This window comes from Stenella coeruleoalba, assembly GCF_951394435.1.
Source record: "Stenella coeruleoalba genome assembly, chromosome: 11".
NCBI lineage: Eukaryota > Metazoa > Chordata > Mammalia > Artiodactyla > Delphinidae > Stenella > Stenella coeruleoalba.
The window spans coordinates 80677474-80690615 of record NC_137157.1 but is presented as its reverse complement, the minus strand read 5'-3'; the positions used below and the strand labels follow the sequence as shown (position 1 = coordinate 80690615).

Below are 13142 nucleotides of genomic sequence, written 5' to 3'. Positions count from 1 at the left end.
GTGAAAGCAGATTCAGTACCACGTGGTAACTAGTGCACCTGGAAGAGGAAAAAGGAGACGCTTAAAATGATGGAGAAGTTCCCAGCCCAGTGGGGTATCATTAATTGCAATACAGAAGACAAGAGAAGTTGCCAGGTTAGAGGAAGGAGATGGAAAGGCATGATGCACTGGTTTGCAGATATGGTAAAATTGGCTTCCAGGAAGCCATATCTTTTTAAATGTCAATCAACCATGGAAAATAAAGAACAAAAGCCTGGAGAGAGGTTGGAGCCCTGGCTGCATATTTGGCAATAATCTACGTAAGGGCAGAGGGAAGAGACAAGGAGTCTATGATAAAATCAGAACCTCTGATCAGGGGTTGGGAGAAGGACTAGGGCCTTGTGATAGACCCAGAGAACATGCAATCTGAGCTAGAAGAAAAGGTCAGCAGGAAGTTCATGATGAGATTTGAGACAAACATTTCAACTTGGTGATGAAGGTTATTGTGATATTTTAAGGAATTTACAGGCTACAGGCTTTTTGATAACCGTGAAAAGCCAGAGAGAATTTTGACATTGAAGGGAAAGCTCAGAGGAGCAGAAATAGGGGTGAAGTGACACGCTTATTTTGCTGTTTACGTTTTTTTGTTGTTATAATAGGGGGGACAGGATCATGTCTTAGAATGAAACTCAGTCTACCGATAGATTTTTCCGAAGAACTCATGTTTCGGAGGTAGTGCGCTGACATAACAGTTATTACGATTGTGAAGAAAAAGGCTTCGAGGAAGCAGTGTAAAGGCAAGACCATGAGACACAGGAAGATCTTCAAAGGTACTACCTTTCTTCCTCTGTGGGACTCACCCTTCTATATAATAACTCTCTTCCCCAAATCTCCCAATTCTTGCACAACATCTTTCTGGCGCCACGTCAATCTTGTGTTCCTCCATCTAATCTAGACATATGAAGAGAAGACTCTTCTCTTTGTGTCATTTCCTCCCAGCAAGTCCCTCCCCAGCACTGTGCAATCTGGTATCTGCCCTTACTTTCCTGGAAACTCCTCTCTAAAATCTCCAAAGCCTCCTAAACGAGAAATTCAAAGGCTCTGCTTCAGTTCATGTTACTGCTTTGACACAGTTGATAATCAATTCTTTTGTTCCCAAGGGTATTTTCTCCCCTCACTTCCACGTGCCACACATGTCCGGTTGTCCTCACACCATTCAGACTGGAAAGGTTTTGTGAGTGTGTGATCCCCTTTCTCTTTCAACTTTTCAATGCTGACGTTTTCCATGTGAGCTCCCATCACCTCCTCCTCTCACTTGGAAGCCTTGCTCCACACTCCAGCTTTTTCTATGTCATACGGGCTGAGGATTCCCCGATACTGTCTCCTTCTCTGAGGCTCAGACAGATATGTTGACCTCTGTGCTGAGTGTATCCCATTGGGCTGTTCAGTACATACCTCAATTTCAGTACTTCCAAAGCCAAATTCAGTATATGCCTATGTAAAATTGTTTTTCTTTTTCTATTCCCAGACTCAGCTGTTGGTACTGCCATCCACCCAGGCACCCACGCTCTCTCATATCCATTCCAAACCAAACCATTGAAATTTAAAAATTCTATCTCCCCAGTATTTCTTAACTTTGTCCTGTAATCCTGAATACTGCCACCACTACCTCTCCCGGATCAAGGTTTTGTTACCTCTCATGGACTATGGCAATAACCTTCTACCTAGTTACTCTGCCTCCAATATTGTCCCCTGATGAACAACTTCCCATAGCTGCCACAGTGCTCGAAAATAAAAATTAGACCCTGCATCCTCTACTTAAAATTCTTTAATTGTTCGCCATTTTCTATAAGTCCATAGGATGAGGTCCAAGCTTTCTAATATAAAAGGCCACATATGATCTGGCCAATCTCTTTTGCTGGCATTGCCCTGCTCTGAAACTTACACTCCAGAAACATTGAGCTGTTTACAGGAAATGAAGACTCTATTCATGCTGTTCACCCGTCCACGCCTTTCCTTCTGCTGGCCACTCTGCTTCTACCCACTTGGATATGGCTCTCTCCCTTCCATCTTTTTTTTTTTTTTTGGCCGCGCCATGTGGCATGCAGGGTATTAGTTCCCTGATCAGGGATCGAACCCGTGCCCCCTGCATTGGCAGCGTGGAGTCTTAACCACTGGACTACCAGGAAAGTCCCTCCCTTCCATCTTTTACCATCAGCTCCATCACCATTTCTTCTAAGAAACCTTTCTTGACTCTTCCTCGGCTGCCCCCTACCACAACCCAACGAGATGTTAACAACCTGTAAACTTCTCCATCATTTCCCTTAACGCATTAGATAGCACTGATATTTACTGTGTCTGTATTCCACAACAGATCGTGGACACCCCGAAGGGCATGTCTAATTTGTGTTTGTTTCCTTGGAATAGAGCTCATGATCACAGGTTCATATCTGGCATACTCCCACCTGTTGGAGGGATGCTGGAAAGGCTTGGAAGAACCATTCAGGGAAATGAGACAGTTGATAAAAGGTGAACCAAGGAAGGAAGGGGATTTATTGCGGGTCCAGTTTAAGTTATATAGAATAAACATCTTAGTGAGGCCCTTATGTTTGTTTCGTGACTTTTATCAAAAAGATTCTTCAGCTTGACGTGGAAAAATAGATAGTGAGTATCACCAGGAGTTGGTGATTATTCAAGGAGGGGGAAGGATCGTAGGGTGACTAAGCCAGCTACAGAGACGACTAAAGCCAGAAAGGGCTAAGGTCTATGAAGCAGAGGATAGAGCCAAAGGAAATAATGAGGACAAAGAGAGGGTTGGGTGGGCCTGAGAGAGCTAACGATAGAAGAAGAGGAGGACAGGGTGTGAGAGAGAGAGGGAGGGAGGGAGAGAGTGGCAGAAATTGAGAGAAACCACAATTCAGAATCAAAACCAAAGTACTGCCAGTGAGTAGAAGTTCAAGCTGCTGGGAAAATCATCTGTGGATTCATAACCTAACAAAATACAATAAAAATCATTCTATTGTTTAATCAATATGTTATTGTGATTAAAAATCTGTTTGTCAGTTGGTGGAACCTTTTGGTATTTTGTAACACATACTATAGTCAGAGACTCATACAAATTGCAGAAATAATGGCAAGTTAGCTTTGGGATGTAATTCTTCTGCTTCTTCTGGAAGCAGAGTATCCCAGTCCAACGCTCAGTTACATAATCTGAATTTTGTCCAGCTTTCATTTTGAAATAATTTTTCCCAAAGCATGGCAAACAAAAATCATTCTAGTCCCTCCTTTCTACTGGGCAGTTTCTTTCTCTATTATTTTAGCATCTTGAGAACACTTACCACAGATGAAGCAGGTTGTCTTTAGAATTTCTTCTTTTTTCTGTTTTTCACTTCTGAGATCCGCAAAAGTATCAATGATAACCCCAAAAATCAAGTTAAGAACGATAATGATGACAATGAAATAAAAAAGAAGGTCATACACCACTCGGGCAGCAAACAAGGGCTCCTGAAATAAAAAATTTTAAAACATTAAAAAAGAAGCCCATTGTGTATATAGATATATATACACACACACATTTTGGAGGCATGTTGATTTAGCATATTGTCTAGCAGAAAGTATATATTCAACCATTGTTTGCTAAATATGAATAGTATTCCAAGTTGGAAAAATAAGACCCACTTTCTATCTTTGTTTTCTTTAAGTGTGAGGAAAATTTTCCAGTCTGTTCCCAGACCCCTTCCATTCCCTAGGACTTGCACTTTTCCTCTCCAAGGGAGGGACTTACTGTGTATTAAAAACCACTTTACGTGTCATTGTGCTAAATGCGTTTTGGTGCAGTGGGCCCCTATCCCAGAAGCTGCACGAAAGGTAGACAAATACCAGTCCCAAAGGTCAGAGATCAGAGATTTGAGGAGGATATAATGATCCGTCCATTTCTGGAGTTGATTTTGTTCTTGGCCTTATAGAGTTAAGTACATTCAACTCAGGCTTATTTCTACTTGACAAATGGTATTAAAATACACATTAGAGATCAGATAGCCTAGATGTTTCATAGATGAGGAAACATGAGATGAACGGACAACGTGATATGGCTGGCCTGTTGGAGGACTGAGATTATTCAAGCTCCCAGCGTGGCCCTTGAGACGTTGTAGCCAATGAGAAATTTTTCAGCCTTGCCATTTGAATATACAAAATCCTGTTAGAATTTGCTCAGATTTGATATTCCTCCTCGATAAATAATAGAGGCTGTTCCTATTCAGAGGCAAAGAGTAAATATTCATGCCTGAGAAACCTGACAGACAAAAGGCAGCCTGGTTTCTGTTACTTACGTAACAATCAACTCCTCCATAAAGACTATAGTCGAAATATATATAGTTGAATATAACTCTGTCCACAGTTCAAAGATGTACAGAGTTCATGACCCTACTAACATACATAGATTTCTAGGACATTAGCTGTTTCTATGTAATCCCAGTATACAGCGAATTGGTTTCAATGGCCACCATGATACTGTTAAAGCAAACAACATAACATGCAGTACCCTGAAAACAAAAACCATATTGTAAATGCTGTTAAGAAAGGTTAAAACAAGATCATGTGCTTCTTGAAAAACCATTTTTCTCCAGCTTTTACTTCTTTTGAGGGTCTTCTCAGCACATCTCCCACGCCGCCGCCGTTCCTGAGGCCCTGGTTCAGGACAGTCACGATGCACATAAGAAGGGTGTCACACGTTCTTTCAATTCCATCTTCATATTCCTCAGCAGCTACAAAAACAAACAAGTCAAACAGTACAGCAACCTCATGCTTTTAAAACACACTCTTATGTACTGTCAAAGATCTATTTCTTTATAACTGTGTCAGGACACAGTTTTCTGAAGGGATATAACACGTTATTTTCCATGCGGCAGCCCGTGAAGCCCGTGACTGACACAGACTCAGAAAGCACGCATATAATATCCCCAAATCATTTTTTCTTTCATCGGTGGAAAATGACAGAACAAAAAAGGACAGAATATAAGAAAGCTAATATTCATTGCGCATTGTCGTGATGTGGGGAGATTTCAGTGAGACCTTCTGAAAACACAGTTAACTCACCCAGGAAGCAAAAGTATTGTGGGGGGGAAAGAGTTTGTACAAGGAAGCTAGGTGAACCCAGCTTTAAATTCTACTCTGTTCCAGAACTGGGACTTGGGCAAGTTACTTAATCTCAACGTCCTCATCTGTAAAATGAGGGGGGGGGGGGTCTGTTTAAGGATTAAACCCTTCAGAGGGTTATTTAAGGATTATATTTAAGGTATGTAAAACACTTTGTACAGAGATTGGCATACCCATAGTAAGTTAAGGGCTCACAAATTGGGGCAAATGCTATTTCACTTCTTTAGTAAGTGTCTAAATTTTTCTGAATGACCAGCATGGAGCTACAGGTAAGAAGCACGATGCATTTATGTAAACAATTTATTTCATGTAAATAATTTATTTTAGGTGAATGTGTTTATGTGAAAATATTTAGGGACAAACGGAGAGAGATAAAAAAGTATAATATGACAGGAAAATTCCTAGTCTTATTTTGTTTAAAGATAAAGTTACCAAATATGGTAGTAATCTCTCAGTCATTTAAAATAATAACAAATTCACACCAAATTGGATACTAGAATCAGGATTTCCTAAATTAAGTAAGCAGAAATGTACTTTTCTTGTTACAAGATTAAAGAACCAGAGTGGCACTGAACTTTGGAATGGTGTAGCCAGTCTGCATGTCACGGCGTGAATGTAAAAACAACTACCACCAAAGGAAAAAGAAAGAGAACGCTTCTATTGATAATTTTGTGTACCTGACCCACTACAAATAGCCTGTCTGGTACTTTGTTATGAAAGGGTTGATTTTCTTCTTGTAAGCTGACTTCAACATCACATGGACGAGGGATCCGGCATTTTCCCTTTATTCAGAGCTGCTTCTTTCTAAAACATACTCCTCAAGAGGAGGGCGGAAGTCAGAGAAGGGTAAGCATCAAATGCAGTATCAAAGATACCAGCAGGGTCTGTGCTGGACCACTTCCCGTAGAGGTGAGCACCAAGGCACATTCTGACTTAGAAAGTAGAAGAAATAAAACCGCTTTTGGAGACAGGAGAAATGAGGAAGAAGTAAAGCTTGTGGTACCAGCTGTCAGAACAGCAGAAGAGGCAAGAAGGGCAGAGAAGACAGTGAGAAAGCGCAGTCTGCACAGTGCTTGGTTAGGTCCCCGACACCTGGTGGTGGTGCTGGCTAGGAAGAATGCGAAGAAAATAGTCAGAAATGTGTACGAGAGTTAAAGGAATTTTTGAAGAGAAATATGGTTTTCCAGCAATGCAGTCACGTGCAGTATGTCTATATACTACTTTGCCACGGTCAGACGTCCAATCAATCTTCTATCTAGTGGCAGGATCTGCATTCGTTTATTTCATCAGCAACTACCTAGTCATATGACACCAATGTTTACTAAAGACTGATTAAGTACCAGATTAATCAGTTTATGGAAGCTACAGGAAAGTGCTCCCATCTCTCCCCAATAATTCAGAAGTGAGGTTGTCTGCTCTTTAATAAGAGGTGAGCTAGTAAAATCCACACACGATTCACACGAGTAGCCATTGTGAAATAAAATAGATTGGCTGCAAATACATAAAGAGAATTGGCTTTCTGTGTGACATGTAAACAGCGGGAGAGTGCCCAGGTCAGGGTCAATGTCAGCCATAGTCCAGCCCACTCACTCCATAACGAGTGCTTGGGCATGCCAGTTACACAGTAGCCTCTAGGAGCTCGGTTAATAAGGTTTTACCTTTGTGAGATGGATCTATTCATCATATGTTAAGCCAAGTTCCCAGGCCTTCAGGCTGAGAGCCAGGCCCTGAGTCACGATGAATTCACCTAAATAAATGCCACCTTGTGGAGACCTATCTACATAACCAGCTCTCCCCATGCCAAACCTGCTTCATGTCAATATAGCAAGAGCCCTTGCATTAGGTGCTAGAAATACAAGTGGGAAGACGAAAGTGCTGCAGCCCCCAGGAAACTTATGGTCCCCTAGGAAATGTGGGTAGCAGATGAACAGAGGCAGTGCAGTACCATGGGTACTAAGGAGGCAGGATGGATAAGCATCTCATGGGCTGGGGTGTCAGGGGTAGCATCCTAAAGGAGGGGGCACCTGGGCTGAATATTGAAAGAGGGCATGGTTGGCCAGTAGGATCAGTGAAGACATTCCAGGCAGATAAAATGGGATGAGCGAAGGCAAGCAGGCATGAAAAAACATCTGGAGTGTCTGGGGAATGGCAGGTGGATTGGGATGCCAGGGCCTCTGGGATCTGCAGATGAGTGCGGGAGCTGTAAGAAGAGAAGTAGGTAGGGCCAGATTATGGAGAGAGTCATACACCAAGCTAAAGGGTTTAAACTTTATCCTGAAAGCTATGGGGAGTCACTGGAGAATTTTAAACAGAAGAAAGGTGATTTAGCATCTAGTTGGCAAAGCAGTATGAGACAAAACATGAACTCAAATAACAAGACAAATTAACACACGATAAAAGCCACAAGGGCGGTGCAAAGAGATCAGAATAGAGAGAGAACTTTTAATACTAAGGATAATGAGGGGGGAGTCCCTCAATGGACTAAGACAGCAGTAGATAGGCATTTCACATGGCACGGGCAGAGAGCCCCGGAGTTAAAAAAATTGCTTATATGATGAAGAGCCACTAATACCAGTATGTAGAGGAGTGTAAGATATGGCTGGAGATAAACTGGCAGTTCTCTGAAAAGCTCTAGGGAGTTTGGATTTTAGTTGGCAGGTAATGGAGCATCGTGGACACCTTGAGTTGTGGGTAGGGAAGGACATATTCAAAGCAGTGATTTCTGACAAGTAGCCTAGTGGTGATATAGTAGGTAAATTGAGGAGGAGAGAATAATTGGAGGTAGAAAGACCACTTAGGAGGCAGTTGCAATAATTCAGGCATGATGTGCTATGAGCCTCAACCAGAGTAATGGCTGTGAGAATGGAAAGGATGAAAGATCGGGAGCTGACGGGACTCGGTATGAAGGAGACGGCAACGTGAAGTATCAGACTGAAGCTTCCAGCCAGCGGTGACCTGGGAAAGGATGGTCTCACTAAACCACAGAAACAGACCATCTGGATGGAAAAACTGGATGCCGGGGCTTTGATGAAGACAAGGAAAGAATCTCAGATGATTTTTACGTTTATCGGACAAGAAGACTTTTAAAAGGCTAGAGAGGACAAGAGCTGGGAGAGTACTGTGATCCAGAATTAAGGAAGACAATAATTTAAAGATGAAGAGAGTATCAAAAAACATCAGAATTACAGAAGGGTCAGAGGCAATGAGAAACAAGAAAAGGTCACTGGATTTAACAATTAGGTCATCAGGAAAAGCATAGGAAGATGTCATAGGAAGATGGCAAGTAGTTTAAGAGATGGTTGATTCAGAAACTGAAGGAGAGAGTGTAGGTCAACTGTTTTATAGAAAAATTTAGTACTGAAAGGAAGGAGATTAAGAGGATATTAGTTTGAGGGGATAAGAGAATGCAGAAGAAGGTTCAGTTAGGACCCAAGAGTGTATATAAGAAGAAAGAGAACAGATGGTAGCAAGGAAAAGATTTCAGGTGCAAGAATAATGATCTAGCTAATGGTGGCAAAGGGGTACGGATGAAAACAGAGGTGGTTATAAAAGAAGTGAGAGGACACGTCCTTGTTTACATGCATAAAGGAACAATTAGTGGAAATAGACTTTAATGTGAAGACATTTTAAAGGAACTAAGTATATTCATGTAAAGAACTTAGAACATTGCTTGGCATATGTTTAGGGGTGTAATAAATTCCAAGTATCATAATTAGCATTATTATTGATAGATGGCTGTCAAATCTCATGCAAAGTTATAGTTTTAATATAACCAACAAATTCTATACTTAATATGAGGTTAAATTATCCTCATTTTCAGTTTAGGAGTATTAGAAAGGATTTTTTCTTAATTCATAATAGGGGTGTCTCATATGAGGAAAGGAATAAAAACATATTCTATTGACTCTGAAATACTTCCCCCGATCTGAGCTGTTAGTCTATAAATTTTTATGGACATGCATAAATAAAAGTATTTATTAATGCCATTTTTTTCTGCTTTAACAATTAAATAATTCCCTTTTTAATGGTTTCTTAGAAGCAATAGATTGTCATTGAGACATATTTGAAATTCTGAGTACAACTGAGAACCTCTTGTTTCTTGGCCTTACCCTTTAATCACAATCACCTCAATATGGAATTGCTGATTTTAAAAAACTTTAGGAAAAAAAAATTAAAAACACGGGGCACCCAGTAGGAAGTCAAAGGTAGTGTGACATAAAGACTGACCGGTTCTGCTATACATCAATCATTTTTACTAAAGTAAAATACAAAAATATATTCAATTTGAATAACTCATAAATGTCGGACATCTGTAAACCTCTTTTTTCCCGTACATTCAAATGATTTTTACTTAGAAAATAATTGCAAATAATTTTTTTGCCTCAAAAAATCCTTATTTTTCTAGCAAATCAGTTTTGGGGTTTTTTTTAGGAGAACATTTTTGTCTAGGAAGTCAGGGAAGTCTGCAGCAAATGAAATAAAAGATTTCTGTTTTTTTATTCAACTGCAGTCAGTTGCCAGTTGCCATGAGAATTCGCTGCCTCTGGGAGGATGACTCTACCCGCACCTATGGAGCCTCCGCAGCAGCTGGCTGCTCAGCCTTCCACTCCCCGAGGCTTGTTACCACGCTACTGCGCGTGTCTGGGCCTTCTGTAATGCGGACCTGCTGTCCACTCGGTAACAAACCACGGCCTTCACAAATGCACGCTAGGGCTTGCAAATTCAGCTTTCATCCTGGGGCTTCCCTGGTGGCGCAGTGGTTAAGAATCCACCTGCCAATGCAGGGGACACGGGTTCGAGCCCTGGTCCGGGAAGATCCCACATGCCATGAAGCAACTAAGCCCGTGTGCCACAACTATGGAGCCTGTGCTCTAGAGTCCAAGAGCCACAACTACTGAGACTGTGTGCCACAACTACTGAAGCCCGTGAGCCTAGAGCCCGTGCTCGGCAACAAGAGAAGCCACCGCAGTGAGAAGCCCACGCACCACAATAAAGAGTAACCCCTGCTCACCCGCACGCAGCAACGAAGACCCAATGCAGCCAAAAAATAAAATGTAAATAAAATAAGTAAATTAAAAAAAAATTTCATCCTGGTCTTAGACACAGCAAAGTTATTTTTACATCTAAGCGACACACGCTGCCCCACAAACACCAGGTTCTGGCTTTCATTCTACTTTTGCAGTTAGACACACGTGGCCAAGATTTAAAGGTGGCGGGGTTACAAGGTCAGATCCGCAGAGTTTTCAATCAAATGGATTTTATCACTTACCATGTCAAATGTAAGAAGGTCACAGAAGAAAGAGCAGATTAATACAGGCTTTCCTGTAGCTTTTAATACTGATTTACAAATGATCCCCAATCGTGAAAAGCTACTGCCACCATCTCTGGATCCCACCAGCGTCCCTGTCACACCTCCAGTGCTGAAATCCCTCCAGGATTCTTTCCTCCTTACTCTGGGAGCTTTCCCTGCAAAATCATACCCACAGCTCCCAGTTCAGGTCAGCCTAAAAAAAAAAATGCAGACTTTGCCCCTGGGGCAATACACCTGGAAGAATTGTCCCCTTTTGTCCACAGGGAAAAGGGAAGTTCTGTTCTTTGTGTAATGTATTAGGTGAAAATGACGGTGATAGCAGTATTATGGGAAGTCTTTAATGCGTTTGCATTCGGAGGTATAAACCAATGTCCAAACAGACTCTGTGACAGAACAGACTTTCTCAGCCTCAACACTGTAGACCTTTGGGGCTGAATAATTCTTGGTTGGGGGGGAGTTGTCCTCTGCATTGTGAGACGTTTAGCAGCATCCCTGGCCCCTACTCGTTTGCTAGATGCTAGTAAAACTCCTCCCAGAATTATGACAACCAAAAATGTCTCCAGACATTGTCAAATGTCTGGGGAAGAGAGGAGAGAGTCAACTCCAGTTGATAAATACATAACAGAGAAGATTTACTTTTTTTTAAGAAATTGCCTTTAGAAGACAATACGCATAACGAACATCTATCCAAGCATTCTATGAGGAAGGCAACATTAGGCAGAATTTTAACCATCTCTAGATTTTGGTTAGGAAAGAAATAATTTATAGAGATTAATCCTTTAATTAGGAGGCAATAAAATTTAGAATGTTGGAGCACAGGCCTTGGAATCAGAGATCTAGATTTACTAGCTGTGAACGTAATGTCTCTGTCCTTCAGTGTTTTTACCTATAATATGAGGATAGTTAGCAGAATCTATCTATCCCTGGACATGCTTCAGGGCCTTCACTCATGCTGTTCCCTGGGCTCAGAACGGCTCCTTCTTTCTCTTGGCCTTTCACCCTCCAAGTCTCAGTTTAAATAATCCCTCCCCAGAAGGGCCTCTCTGTTTATCTACAGCTAGGCTCTCTTGTGATTACCTATCATAGCACCATTTGCAGTAACGTATTTTGTAACTTTTTATGCTTCCCTCACTATTTTATAGTTTCATAATGTCCAGGATTATTTCTTTATTCAACACTGTCTTGAATATGGTGGCTGGCCCACAGTAGAGGCTCAACAAATATTCCTGTATGAATGAATGAATACACAGAGTTTTTATAATTATTAATATCATCATCGTCATCATCATTGAGGACCTGTACTGATCTGACTTAACTATTCCTATTTTACAAAAACACTCACTTCATTCTGTTGAATGTTAAGATCAAAATGTCACCATGAGTAAGACTGTACGAAACAATGACACTAGGATACCTGGCTGAGCATCTACAACAATGCCTGGGAAACTGTAGAAAGCCTAAGCTTTGCAGACTTGCACAGGGTTGGGCGGCAACATCCTGGGATGTGTCCATACGTGTATGACAGAGAGGATCTCATTCTCGGAGGGGGGGCTTCAGCGGCTCCCTCACTGTACCTTAGGGCTGGATGAGCGCTGCTGGCTCAGCTGCTGTGCTGGGCCCCTGGGTCAGCCGCCTTTATAGACTCCGGCAGGAGGAACACTAGCTTTGTTTTTGGTTCACTGGCAAACCAATATTTTGCTCTTAAAATCAAACCACTGTTACAGTGGTTTTTTTGTTTGTTTGTTTGTTTTGGGGTTTTTTTGCAGTACGCGGGCCTCTCACTGTTGTGGCCTCTCCCGTTGCGGAGCACAGGCTCCGGATGCGCAGGCTCAGCGGCCATGGCTCACGAGCCCAGCCGCTCCGCAGCATGTGGGATCTTCCCGGACCGGGGCACGAACCCGTGTCCCCTGCATTGGCAGGCGGACTCTCAACCACTGCACCACCGGGGAAACCCAGTGTATTTGTTTTTTTAAAAAAGTAAATAATTTTTAGAAGAGCAAGGCAGAAATAGGGTTACTCTACTTGGGACCATGTTGTTAAAATGCTCATGCTAACAAGAAAGTAAATTTTTTAACATACTCTTTTTCATACTCTGTCACAGAGAAAGAATGTTGAATTAAAAAAGAGATAAGTACTTATAACAATAAATTGATGCTCAAGGTGGCCAACAGATCCTAAGAGCTATTTAAATCTAGCCAGCTACTTAAACTATGTCTGAGTTTTTGAAATAGCTCTCTGTGATTTTTTGAATTGTGGAAAATGGGAAGAGTAAAACGTCTGCAGATCTGAAGTTGAGATTATGACAAATTCTGCAAACCGCTGACAAATGAGATTGATCTGCTCCCCCAGATAAGATACGTCATTGAAGGGATTAGTGTGGGAAGGAGTCAGAATCAAGAGAAGCCAGTAACGGGTTCAGACGAACTTCACATTGGGAATATTGGCAAACATGATGTATCTGGGCTTTGGCAAGGAGGCTTTGAGAAGGAGCCTCATGAGATATTTTTTAAAAGAAGGAGGAACATGGGATAAGTGGTCGTTTATTTAAGGCAGATTTCTTTGTGGGTGAATAATGCACAAAACATGACCATGTTAATCTGAAAGCACATTTCTGGTGGCCACACACCAGAGGACTCTGTCCTTAGCACTGTCCCCGTGCAGCACTTCTAGCACCTTTAATGAAAACCTTTTGAGGTTG

General features: G+C 41.7%; 1 protein-coding gene across 3 annotated transcripts in view; it reads right to left on the bottom strand.

Annotated features, from left to right (window-relative positions):
• Window positions 1–13142, bottom strand: part of ITPR2 (inositol 1,4,5-trisphosphate receptor type 2) — a 527231-nt gene that overhangs the window by 61954 nt on the left and 452135 nt on the right. For all 3 annotated transcript variants that reach the window (XM_079936794.1, XM_079936796.1, XM_079936795.1), the window contains 2 exons: window positions 4612–4742; window positions 3318–3483 (listed from right to left, as the gene is read on the bottom strand). In XM_079936794.1, the coding sequence (XP_079792920.1) occupies window positions 3318–3483; window positions 4612–4742 (297 nt within the window). The remainder of the gene's footprint in view (window positions 1–3317; window positions 3484–4611; window positions 4743–13142) is intronic.